Raw genomic sequence first — 12,459 nt, 5'->3', positions numbered from 1 at the left:
ATTGGACATATGGGACTGGAGTGCAGAAGCGATATCTAGGCTGGAGCTATGGATCTGAGTGTATGTGTGTGTTTAGATGCCGTCAGCATGGATGAGATTTCCTGCAGAGAGCAAGCATATAGAGAAGACAAAAGTGCAAAGGAGAGATCCCTTTGGAACACAATTACTTAAGGGATGGGCAAAAAAAAAACCCCTTTCAACTGTTCAGGAGAAGAAAGATGAGTGGTCACAAGAACAAGAGGAGAGAGAGAACTAGGAAGTGGAGTCATGGAAGCCAAAAGAGAGTTTCAAGAAAGATTGGGTATTCACAATAGCCAAGAATTGGGAGCAACCTAAGTGCCCATCAAAGGATGAATGGATTAAGAAGATGTGGTATATATACACAATGGAATACTACACAGCCATAAAAAGGTGAACTTTTGCCATTCGTGACAACATGGGTGGACCTTGAGGGTATTATGCTAAGTGAAATAAAGTCAGAGGGAGAAAGTCAAATACCATATGATCTCACTCATAAATAGAAGATAACAACAACAACAAACAAACACAGAGATTAGATTGGTGGTTACCAGCGGAGAAAGGGGGAGGGAGGAGGGCGAAAGGGATGACTGAGCTCATGTGTGTAGTGATGGATGGTAATTAGTCTTTGGGTGGTGAACATGACGTAACTTACACAGAAATGGAAATATAATGATATACGCTTGAAATTTTTATAGTGTTATAAACCAGTGTTACCTCAATTAAAAAAAAAGGGAAAAAAAGGAAAGATTGGAATCAGGATTAGTACTAGAGGCTGCTAATGTTAGGGGACCCTCAAATAAGATTTATGACTCTAAATGCCAATTTCCACTCCTGATTATAACCACAGCTTTTGTAGCACACGTATTTGACTTTATTAAATACTGTCCTAATTCTGGAGCTGGAGACAGGAGGCCTGAATTCTTGTCCCAGCTCTTTGACCTTCTTGCCAGGTGACTTGGCCAATCATTAACTTCTTGAGTCTCATTTTTCTCATTTGTAAAGTGCGAGAGTTGGACTATAATTGTTTAAAGTTCCCTTGGCTTTCAAGTTCTGGGCCCCGACTGTTTGGGTGCTTTGCCAAGCTCTAGCTGCATTTCCAACTGCCAGTCTCTCCGGCTAACCGTCCAAGTGGATATAGAATTACATAGCTCTCTTATCTCTCCTTGGTTTGTTTCTATGTTGACCTTCCCTGCCCTGAAGATAAATATCCCAGACAGGGTAGGAGAAAGAGTAGATCTTGAATAGACAAACTGCCTCTCCTGGGTTTTTCTAAGATATTCAGATAATCACCTTCTGACTTTGTGGCCTTAAGGAATCACACCTCTGCACTGAAAGAGAGGGCCCCCCCACCATCCTCCCAGCTGGGGGAGTTAACTCTTGATTTGCCTATTTATGAGTTGCATGTCCACTTTTGAATGAGACGGTTTGTGTTCTGGCTGTAATTAATTTTGCTAAACTCTTGCTCCGACACACTAAGTGTTTTCAAAAGCCGCGCTCGTTACCCATGTTTTTTCTCACTTTCTGATGGATTGTACTCTGCTGGAATCTAATGATATTTATCCATAATTTGTCCAGTAATATTATTATTATTTTGTCTCAAAAGTTTTCTTGAACGCAACCAATAGTTTCATTATTACCATTTGTAGGTAAATACTTGACATGAGGTTGCAATCACCAGAACTCATTATTATTATTATTATTATTTTTAAGATTGGCACCTGGGCTAACAACTGTTACCAATCTTTTTTTTTCTTTTCTCCTTTATCTCCCCAACCCACCCTGTACACAGTTGTATATCTTAGTTGCACATCCTTCTAGTTGTGGGATGTGGGACGCCGCCTTAATGTGGCCTGACGAGCGGTGCCATGTTCGCACCCAGGATCCGAACCCTGGGCTGCCCCAGCGGAGCGCGCGAACTTAACCACTCGGCCACGGAGCCGGCCCCAGAACTCATTATTAATTCAGAGAAATATTGCCACGAGATACAGTTCTCCTGAAATGTAATTGTGAGCAAGAGAAATATCAGATATGTATAAAAATGCATATAATAGCATCATTTGAATGGGACCAACTCTTGCCTGAGAACTGAGAGGAGGTGAACTGAGGCCTAAGGCCAAAGAGCCATCCAGCAAATTCAGTAAATAGCCACGGTAGCTGTGTAAGTGTCCAGTAGTGTGTGAGTACTTGACTTGAATTAGCTCATCCTCGCAGCAAACTCATAAGGTATGTGCTGTTATCTGCATTCTCATTTTACAGATCAGAAGTTAAGGCACAAAGGGGAGAGGTAATCTGCCCAAGTCACACAGCTAGGATCCCAGCTCCCAAGAATCTGTTTATTCTAAGACATGATAAGTAGAACTGTCATCTTCAGAACTATTCTGTATAATGGAATTGAGCCCAGTCAGGAAGACATGTGTAGAGAGAGCTAAGGTGGCTTAGAGTTCTGGAAAGAGAATCGAACCAAGAGAACACGGTTCTCTTCTCATGTCTAACACCAACAGAGTATCCTTAGGCAAAGGAAGGCCTCCCCAGATGTGTTTCCTAGTCTGCAAGACAGAGAGGTTGGGAGCAGGTGTTCTCTAAAGGTCTCTGTGGCTGTAACCTTCTGTTGGGAGAGTGGCTGGGTATAGACATTGACTCTCTGTGGCATGCACAGATATTAAATAACTCACTCCTTTTCAGCCAAGGCTGAGAATATCTGTCAGTGTGTGAGGTGGCAGGCTAGCCCCGGGGTGCCTGCCACTAACAGCCATGCCCAGCTCTCTTTCACAGTCCTGATCTCTGTGGGCATTGGGAGGACTGCTGGGAAGTCATGGACAGCTCGTCAGGGAACTCACCCATGGCGCCTCCTCAGTTAGCAAGGACAATAGGCTCTGAGTGTTTTCCCAGAGAAGCAGCTCTTGAGGCACGTCTAGGAACATTAGCATGCTGTTTACCAGGTGGCGGGGGGGTCACTCGGACAGGAGACAAAGAACATCCAGAACACCCCTCACACAGGGCTTTCTATCTGCGTCTAATCAAGCACGGTCGGGGCTCTGCTTCAGTGCCTCATGGAGTTCCATGGCAGTGGCCCAACTCCGAACGCCTCCAGCTCATTTATGCTGAGTGGGTCTCTAGTTCTTTGCCTTTCTACCTTTTTCTGTTTCTCTTCTCTCCCTTCTTTGTAGCCAATATAATTGCACAGTTGTCCACTCTCAGATGCCATAGAACTGGCCCCAACCCTATGACTTCTGATTTCATCTTGGGGCTTCCTTACCAGCCATTGCTAATTGTTGAATGGGCCCCAGAGAAAGGGACAGAGACCAGAGTGGTCAGCTCTCTGCCTGCTCTATAATCACAATACTGCTCTGTTGGAGCAATGTCCTTCAGGTCATTTTGGTACAAAGGACCAGAATCTTGTCTTCTGTAACTCTAGGACTTTTCTTTTAAATTACAAAACCCCAAAAGATGGAAGAAGAGAAACAGAGGAGATTTTAGGATTATGACACATCTTTAAATGGTTCTTCAACCAGGAAAGGATGCTGCCTGATTTTTATGTATGTGAACTTTTAATTGTCAGAAGGAACCCAAAGCTTCCTAGAATATAAATACTAAGTAAAATCTTCACCCGGAACGCAAACCCCTCAGTTTCTCTTTAGCTTCTCTTACTGCTCACCCGTCTACGTCATAGACTTCCTGCATCTCAAAACTGCCGAGAACAAGGACTTCAACCTTATTCTTAAAGAGCATCACCAGGCTTCCTGGGTACTGACCTCTATGGCTTTATCTCCTTTCCTTAGGTTAAGTAGTTGCACCAAGAGGAAATTGGTTAACAGATCAAAGTAGGACCCCTTCCCAACTACCAACCAGAGGGGAGATCCTTTACACAGCACGGCCACTCCGTAGTAGAGAACCAGCACACGGCACAGGACCTGTGCTTGTGGGGCACAGTACAGGGGGAGATGATTAACGTGTGTCAATTACTAAGGAATGAAAAGCACGCGGCTGAAAGACCAAGTCCACATTTCTAGAGAAACAAACAGGGGGCAGAAGTCCAAACAACAACTGCCAAAAATTCCACAAATATGTAAAGTCACAAACATGCTCCATCTGATCAGCAGTCCTTTCTCCCACAAATGATCACCATCGCAATGACTCAGGTCCATCCAGCCACTTTAGGGAAGCACTACAGGGATCACGTTGAGTTTTCTGAGTGCTTGTGATGAATTTACAGCATTCCCCGGCCACTCTGTGTGCCGGGAAGGAGCAGGCATGTGGTGATGGCTGCCATCGTGCTGCGAAACATTACTCACGCCAAGAAATGAAATCTTCAGAGCCTTTGAAAGGCTTCCAAGAATGTCAGCACGTACTGCCTGCCCGCTCTCTGCTGAATGCCTACTTTGGCTGTCTGCTTAGTACTGAATGTGCCAGACGGGCCTTCATACAAAGAGAGAAAGTGTTTTGGGCCCATGAAAGGGGAAGGCACAGCCTTTCTGATGTGAATGGCTAGATTCAAGAAGTAGGTTATAAAGTGGCAGGGTGAGGGAGGCCCTCAGGAAAGGTATGAATAAAAGACCAAAAAAGACAGAGATGGCCTCTACCTATGTGTGATAAATTCTTTGTAGCTGCCCGCCATCAAATCTGGAGAGGTAGATTACTGTCACTCTGTGCCCCGTGCTTGATTATCGTGGTAGAAATGCTTGCTTGTAGATTCTCCCTGTATCCAAGGACCTCTTGATCAACTGAGAATGAGAATTTTTAAGCCCTGCCAAGGCATATATAAGTGTACTTTTGTTTCCATTTTAACACCAAATATAAATGCCATTTGTACTGTTTGTTAAATGAGATTTTCTTTGACTCTTTTTACCTCCAATATATAAAAACATTGAGAAATATCCATTATAGACTAGCTGAATATCTTGGAACTTTTTATTCCTTAAGCTGGTTTTAAGGAAAGGAAGAAAATGTTTTATATAGTGAACGGTTCTCTAACTCTTTAACAGTGCTACTCATAATTCCTTGGCACAGCATCTACTGCTGGAGGAAAGAACTCTTGTGGTGTTCTGGGCTTTTCTGAGGAGGCAGTCTGATGTCATTGGTGGCAGACACAGTATGTATGTTTCTGTCTTTTGTCTGCACCATCTGTTTTTCTCCTTATGGGCGGCTGTTCAGATTTATTTTTCTCTTCTTTCCAGGAAGTGCGCTTCTCCATAAGAGCCTGGACTTCAGGTGTTAAAGAGACTGAGGCAATATTCTAACCTGATTTCCCTCTGTTCTTTCCTTCCTAGAATCTTATGGCAAGAGCCTTATACGACAATGTCCCAGAGTGTGCTGAGGAACTGGCCTTTCGCAAGGGAGACATCCTGACTGTCATAGAGCAGAACACAGGAGGACTGGAAGGATGGTGGCTCTGTTCCTTACATGGTCGGCAAGGCATTGTCCCAGGCAACCGGGTGAAGCTTCTGATTGGCCCTGTGCAGGAGACCTCGTCCAGCCAGGACCAGCCCACTCCTGGACTGATGCACCAGACCTTCAGCCAACAGAAGCTCTATCAAGTACCAAACCCACAGGGTGCTTCTCGAGACACCATCTACCAAGTGCCACCTTCCTACCAAAATCAGGGAATTTACCAGGTACCCACTGGCCATGGTACCCAGGAACAAGATGTGTATCAAGTACCACCATCAGTGCAGAGAGGCATTGGGGGGGCGAATGGTCCCCAATTAAGTAAAAAGGTGAGTGAGCGACTCACTGGATTTTTATTCCTGCTTATTTTTTTCCATTGCACTCATAGCAATAAAAATGTTCCCAAAATAAGAACTTGAAACTTCCAAGAAGTAAGCATATCTAGTTCCCTAGCTTGGGCATTATTTTTGCATCATTTTTCCATTCATCAGTCAGCAAAACTTTTTTTAACTCCTACCACGTGCCAAGTACTGTTGATCCACAGCCATTATAAGTTCCTTTGTCATTGTGGGTCATGCTGGATCAAGTTGTTTCTCTGCATCTTTCTGATAGATCTGTTTTTAGACCTAGGTTCTAAGCCCAAATAGATTCCAGTCTTTTATGTTTCTTCCTTGAGTGGTACAAGCCACCAAATTTGGTACAAGCACAATGATCTAGCAAGGACACTCCTTTTGCCAAAAGCTGAATCATGACCCCATTGGCCTGGCTGCACAAAGAAACCTCCAGAAGTAGAGGGAAAAAGGAAGCTGGAAGTGGGTCATGCCAACCAACTTGTTCTGTAAAGTTCTTAAAGTTTGACTCATTTGAAACATACAGATCCTACTGAATTTAGAAATCTTTTGTCCTTCAAGTAATTCCTATAATAATGACTGAGGCAGTGGGTGAAAATAGTGGAGTTAGGATATTTAAGAGGGCATCATGTTAAAGAAAGAGAGGACCTCTTCAGCAGTCTGTATAATTCCAAATTCCGTAACAATTTGAGGTAAATAGAAATTCATAAATTGAATAAATTTTAAGCATCTAGTATATTTTTGGTGCTTGTAATACAGTGATGAATTAAAGAGTGAGCAAAGTCTTCATGATGTGGACATTGTAGTGGGGAGACAGAAGCTGACACTGTAATGTCAGGTGGGGGGATAAGTGCTGGGAAGATAATAATGTCAGTAAACTTATGGGGGGTAATAGCCAACACCAAGATGATACTTTTGGACTCATTACAAGGAAAGGCTTTTCTCTTTTATTTACTGGCAAATTCCAAGAGTCTACAATGGGTCCTGCATGGTTTGCTATTAAGAATGGAATAATTTAATGGAACAAGAAAAGATCCCTGACTTACAAGAGGAAAGATGCAGTTAGACACCAGAAAGAGCTGTTGACGCTTTTTTGTTGCTGGTACCATTGATTCGATTCCGTCTCCCAGGACCCTGTGGACAGCAGAGCGGAGCCCTGCCCCGTGTTTCTGCCCCATCCTCTCACCTTCCAGCGCCATGTCAGACAGTGCTCCGCTGCTATTCACAGGGTTTTCATGGCCAATCTTTTGGAATTGGGTGGCCGGGTCCTTCTTCCTAGTCTGTCTTAGCCTGGAATCTCTGCTGAAACCACTGTGGGTAACCCTGCTGGTATTTGAAATACCGGTGGCATAGCTTTCAGCATCACAGCAACACACAGCCACCATAGTGTGACAACCAACAGATGGTGGTATGGTTCCCTGACTTGGAAGCGAACCCCAGGTTGTGGTGGTGAGAGTGCCAGATCTTAATCACTAGACCACCATGCTGGCTCTTAGAGTACTCCCTATACATGTGTCCTGCCCTAAATCGAATCCAAAGTCTGAATTTACAAACCCATGTAAATTAGGGAATATTTATTTGCATGATAATGGAATCCTCTGTTGAAAAACAAAACTGGGGGGTGATTTACTGTTGAATTCCTTAAATAACAAAACCATGACTGTTCATTCATGTACCACATAATGACGTTCAGGTCAACAATGGACCACATATAACGATGGTGGTCCCCTAAGATTAGTACCATGTAGCCTAGGTTTGTAGTAGGCTATCCCATCTAGGCTTGTGTAAGTGCACTCTATGATGGTCACACAACAATGCAATCACCTAAGGATGCATTTCTCAGAATGCATCCCCAACCCTATCATTAAGCGACACATGACTGTATTTTCAAATCACCTTTTATACAACAAGTATGTTTTACAAAACGCTTCTCAAGAGCCCATGTGTTGCATAAGCTAAGTTAGGAGGAATTCTTCAAGAAGTGGTGAATGGCTTTCCCACTTGTATTGTCAGGACAATGACCCCTGTCTAGAGGCTATAGACTTCACCATGACCTTTCAAAGTCCTTCTTCCCCCAGTTATGTCTGATTCAAAGGGAAAGCCAAATCCAGCCTCTATCTCCAGAGGGAGAAGAGAACAGTTAAAAGGTGTAACTATAAATACATAACTTCTCTCATTCTTAGTCCTGGTTGTTTGCACCTTAAAAATAGCTCTCTCTCCTCTGAGCTAGTGTGAGGCAGATGGAGGCGGCCAGAACAGGAAATGCTTGGCTGAAAGGTGGTCGGGTCTAGACTTTCATCACAGTTTATTTTGGCAGGAAGGTGACATGTTTTCCTTTTTAGACTCAACCTTTTTAGTTCCAAGTCTGAAAAGTCTAAAACTTCAGACTTCTTCCCATCTTATTGGCAGATTTGCTCCTTGACTCTCCATCCTTTTGGAGAGGAAAGACTTAGCCCACACCTTCCCTTGAATTGATGTTGGGGTGCTGGGGTTACCCTGGGGTGCTCAAATCAATGTTTTGTTTGTTTGTTTAATTCTAAAGTCAGTGGAATATTTTACGTTTAGCAAAAGGTAGGTGATTCCCGTGGGAGGAAGCCACCTTCTGAAAAGGACCTCTGCCGGCCCTTCCAGGGGTTGCAGCCAGATCTGGGGGAGACTTTCCAAGAGCTAAGGAGTAGATGATGCTGGATGCTGAGCTTTGAGCAGTCAGGGTCTGAGGTGGTAACATGGCAAGAAGGGGGAGGGCAGGAGGGAATGGTCCAGGCTCTTCACGCCAAACACCAAGTGTTCTGCAGGATATCCTGACATCACCTTCAATACCACCTTAGTGCCTCTGGTTCTCTAGGTTGCCTGCCTCCATCCTGTCCACTGAACACCATTGACTCCCACCCCCATGGGAGTGTGTTTGCCCTCTTCCTTTCTTTCCTCTCCCACTCTTCCTTCCTTCCTCTCTTCTCTCTCCCTCTCACCCCCACTCCTCCCTCTCTTTCTCACTCTTTTTTTTTTTAAGAAGGTTGTCACTGAGCTAACATCTGTTGCCAATCTTCCTCTTTTTACTTGAGGAAGATTGTCGCTGAGCTAACATCTGTGCCAATCCTCCTCTATTTTTTGTGGGATGCTGCCACAGTGGAGTTTGATGAGTGGTGCTAAGTGTGTGCTTGAGATCCGAACCCGCAAACTCCGGGCCACTGAAGCGGAGTGTGAGAACTTAACCACTACAACACTGGGCCGGCCCCCCCACTCTCTCACTCTTGCTTTTGCTCTTGCTCTTGGTCTCACCCTTTCTTTCCCGTTCTCTCTCTGCCTCCTTCCTTCCTTCCCTCCTTCTCTCCCTCCCTCTTTTCTTCTTTCCTTCCTTCATAGCGGTGATGACCTGGCTGCTAAGAGGTGATTTTAACCTTCTAGGTAATAGCTGCTTTAAAAACTTCTGCCACCATCTCCTTCAGTGTAGGGATCTTCTCAGTGGGTGAGAATTACACTAACAACTAAAGCCGAGGCCCCAAGAGTTAATCCCAGTACAGTGGGGATCAGGTGGGGTTTTTTATATTTTTTGAGTTCTCATTGTATCAGTTCTACTGACTTGCTAAATAGCTCTGTACCCATTTTTCTCTTAATTTCCCATCTGTAAAATGGTGGTGAACCCAGAACTGGACATTCCTGGTAGTTTAAGCTATGGTCCTTAAAAGCTATTAAAGAAGACAAAGAGGCAGCAATGGAATCTTGTTTTGAACCATGAAAGTGTGGTTTTAAAATTTTAGAGAACATAAGACTCACCCAGAGAGGTAGGGAAGGTGAGGGGAAATGCAGATTCCTGGGCCTTTCCCCAGAGAGTCGAATCCTAGGGCCCAGGAGTCTGCAGTTCAGTAAGCTCCTTGATAGTTCTGGGGGAAGTAGTCCAGGACTACACTTCGAGAACCACTGCGAATGGACCATGAAAGGGGTTGGATATGTTCCAATCTGATTGTGATTCGGGACTTTCCGTAGTTAAAGATTCCCTTGAGGTTGCTAACAGACCGTGGGCTTCAGAAGTTTTATCCACCACAGTTTTTTCTGCTAATGAATCAGTTAAGGAAAAAAAAAAGAGAAAAGCAGTGAATTCTGCCTTCCATCACTTCAGCTTTGCTCTCAGGGAAACTCCAGCCTCTACCCACGTTCTTGCGTCCCATCCACATTCAGTGACCTTCATCACTGATTAAATCAGTGATTAGAGAAAGAAAGAAAATCACATAGTCCTCAGCCCTTTAGGAAACAAGAAGACAGCATGAGCATTGTGAAAAGAGTGCGGGCTTAGGGATGTGGCTGACTCCCAATTCTGTTTCCTCCTCTGCACAGCCCTTGGCAAGTTATTGAACTTCTTTAGGCTTTGGTTCCTTCATCCGTAAAATGGGAATAATCATAACTCCCTCGCAGGGAGAGAATTAAATGAACCGGTATATAGAAATGACTGGACACAGAGCTTAGCAGAGCAGGTGCTTCAAAAATGGGTGCCTCTCACCTTGTTTTTCTTTCCTTTCTCAGATTTTGTTTTGAACTGTGGGCCCTGTTTGTGTTTCTTACCATACCCAAATATGCAAATACTTTATTGCTGGCACATATGCTGTTCCCTTTGAGTGCATGGCGCTCTCTCTGGTTCTATAAGAATTTTGCATAGAGTGGAAAAGAACTCTCAGCATTATCTGGAAACCATATACACTGACACCTTTACTTAATTTCATTGGTCTTTTTCACTCTGGGTTTTGTGTGCAGGGCCGTTTTCTCCATTAGGCATTGTGGGCAGAATGCCCAGGGCCTACGAGAATGTCTGAGAGCTGAATAAAAAAAATTTGGCTCCAAAATATGAAACACAAAAACAGCAAAATAGAAATTAATAAACATGTAGACACATGTGTAGGAAACAACATCGTGTCAACCTCATTAATGGTTATATTTTGGGCTTATACCTCTTTCATTACGTTTTAAAACAGTTTGTAGGTTAGATTTTTCTCACTTTGCAAAGATTTCTAAATATGCCCTGTGATTGCCAAGAACTCACAGGCAATTCTAAATTAAATGAGTTACTCATAGTCCAATAACTTGAAAAGCTGAATTATATTTTTTTAAATGTTCTTGATTTTTTTTTAAAAAAGGAAAAATTCTCCTTAATATGGGAGCACGGTTTGGAGTGGAGCCTCCCAACATCCAAAAGCCTAAAGTCTACAAAGATCTAAAATAGCCTCATTTCTTTGCTTCAGAGACCAGTAAAACTGCCACCTGAGTTCATCCGTGTCGTGCTTGATCTGCGTGGGGAATTATATGTGTTTCTCTCATTAGTCCTTGGACATGTCACTTTTTTTCTAACTGGTGAAATTAGATTTGCTGTCAATCCTTCTGAAGATCAGTTTGGGGCTACGTTATAAGCTCCATTAAGGTAGGCAGGGGCTGTGGCTGTCTCTGCTGCCGTAGGCCAAGCTTGCAGCAAAGTATCAGCCCACAGAGAACAGCCAATGAGCAAATGAACAAGGCAGAGAAAGAAATGAAGCATTTAATTTGAGTTGACCTTTAAATAAGCTGAAAAGTAGTTCTGATCTTATCACCATCCGCCATGACACACTGTTCAAATCCCATCGTCCAGCTCATTAGTCTGTTATGACATACGTCAGATTGTACGCGGTCATTTTCCCCCAGAACGGTCTTGGAGAATGTCACCATCTGTTTTCTGTAATCATAACTATCTATACACAACGAATGAGCATCCAAAGCATGATTGATGTAAAGCGCAACTTGTCTGAGGGCCTCAATTTCATGCATTTTGCCCAATTTACACAACAAGTTTAGTTAACTCTTCCATAGTCACCTAAAAAAGAGAACTACTCTTTTTCTACCAAGTAGCAGAGCTTCCTTTGCATACGCTATTATTTACCTAGAATGCCTTTCCTCCTCTAGTCTACCTGTGCACTCCTATTCATACTTTAAAACCCATTTCAATGTTCATCTCTTCTGTGAAGCTTTCTCTCTGCACCCCAGCAGTTTCTCGCTCCTCAGTGGTCCCAAGGTATGTTGTACATTTCACTTAATCTCAAGGGAGCTCATGGGCTCATTAAAACTGTAATGGCCCGCCCTTATACCATGTATGATGGTCTAGGTTGGGGCAAGTACTGCTTCAGGGTGGCACTCAGAAAACTCAAGTAGTATTAAGATTTATCTAGACCCCATTACATCATCTTTAAAGACCATTTCCTACCTTGCAAAATAGGGGACAGCCAAATCGTTGGCAGGAAATGAGTCAAAGATATTAGCCAGGTCTTCTAGGCCCATTCCTGAAAGGTAATATAAGAACCAGAAATACATTAGCTACAATGTTTGTACCTTCTTAGACACTGAGTCACCATGAATTACACACACACACACACACACACACACCCAAAGCCATTGGTTAAGGAACAGAGGACTTCCCTTATTGGGATTTGAAGCATTGTGAAATCTGGTTACCCAGAGCAACACTCAGTTATGAGCCAACTAACTGCTGTATATTAGCAGTATGATTTGTCTACCAACAAGTAAAAATAGATTTAGAGGAAATGAAAGCTCCCAGAGAAGATAAACTCTGCCTCTCCCTCACTTTCCTTTCCTATACACACACACACACTCTAAAAAATACCAGGGAGAATCAGAGTTTGCCAGGGCAGAGAGTACCTCTGGTTTCTTCACTTATCAACTCAATAGA

At 43.5% G+C, this 12,459-nt stretch overlaps 1 protein-coding gene across 4 annotated transcripts in view; it reads left to right on the top strand.

Annotated features, from left to right (window-relative positions):
- Window positions 1-12,459, top strand: part of NEDD9 (neural precursor cell expressed, developmentally down-regulated 9) — a 179,854-nt gene that overhangs the window by 146,934 nt on the left and 20,461 nt on the right. For all 4 annotated transcript variants that reach the window (XM_008530705.2, XM_070584062.1, XM_070584061.1 and 1 more), the window contains one exon: window positions 5,289-5,735. In XM_008530705.2, coding sequence (XP_008528927.2) covers window positions 5,289-5,735 — 447 coding nt within the window. The remainder of the gene's footprint in view (window positions 1-5,288; window positions 5,736-12,459) is intronic.

Source organism: Equus przewalskii, chromosome 19, assembly GCF_037783145.1.
Source record: "Equus przewalskii isolate Varuska chromosome 19, EquPr2, whole genome shotgun sequence".
Taxonomy (NCBI): Eukaryota; Metazoa; Chordata; class Mammalia; order Perissodactyla; family Equidae; genus Equus; species Equus przewalskii.
The sequence above is the reverse complement of the archived record's forward strand: the minus strand, read 5'-3'. Positions and strand labels throughout refer to the sequence as shown.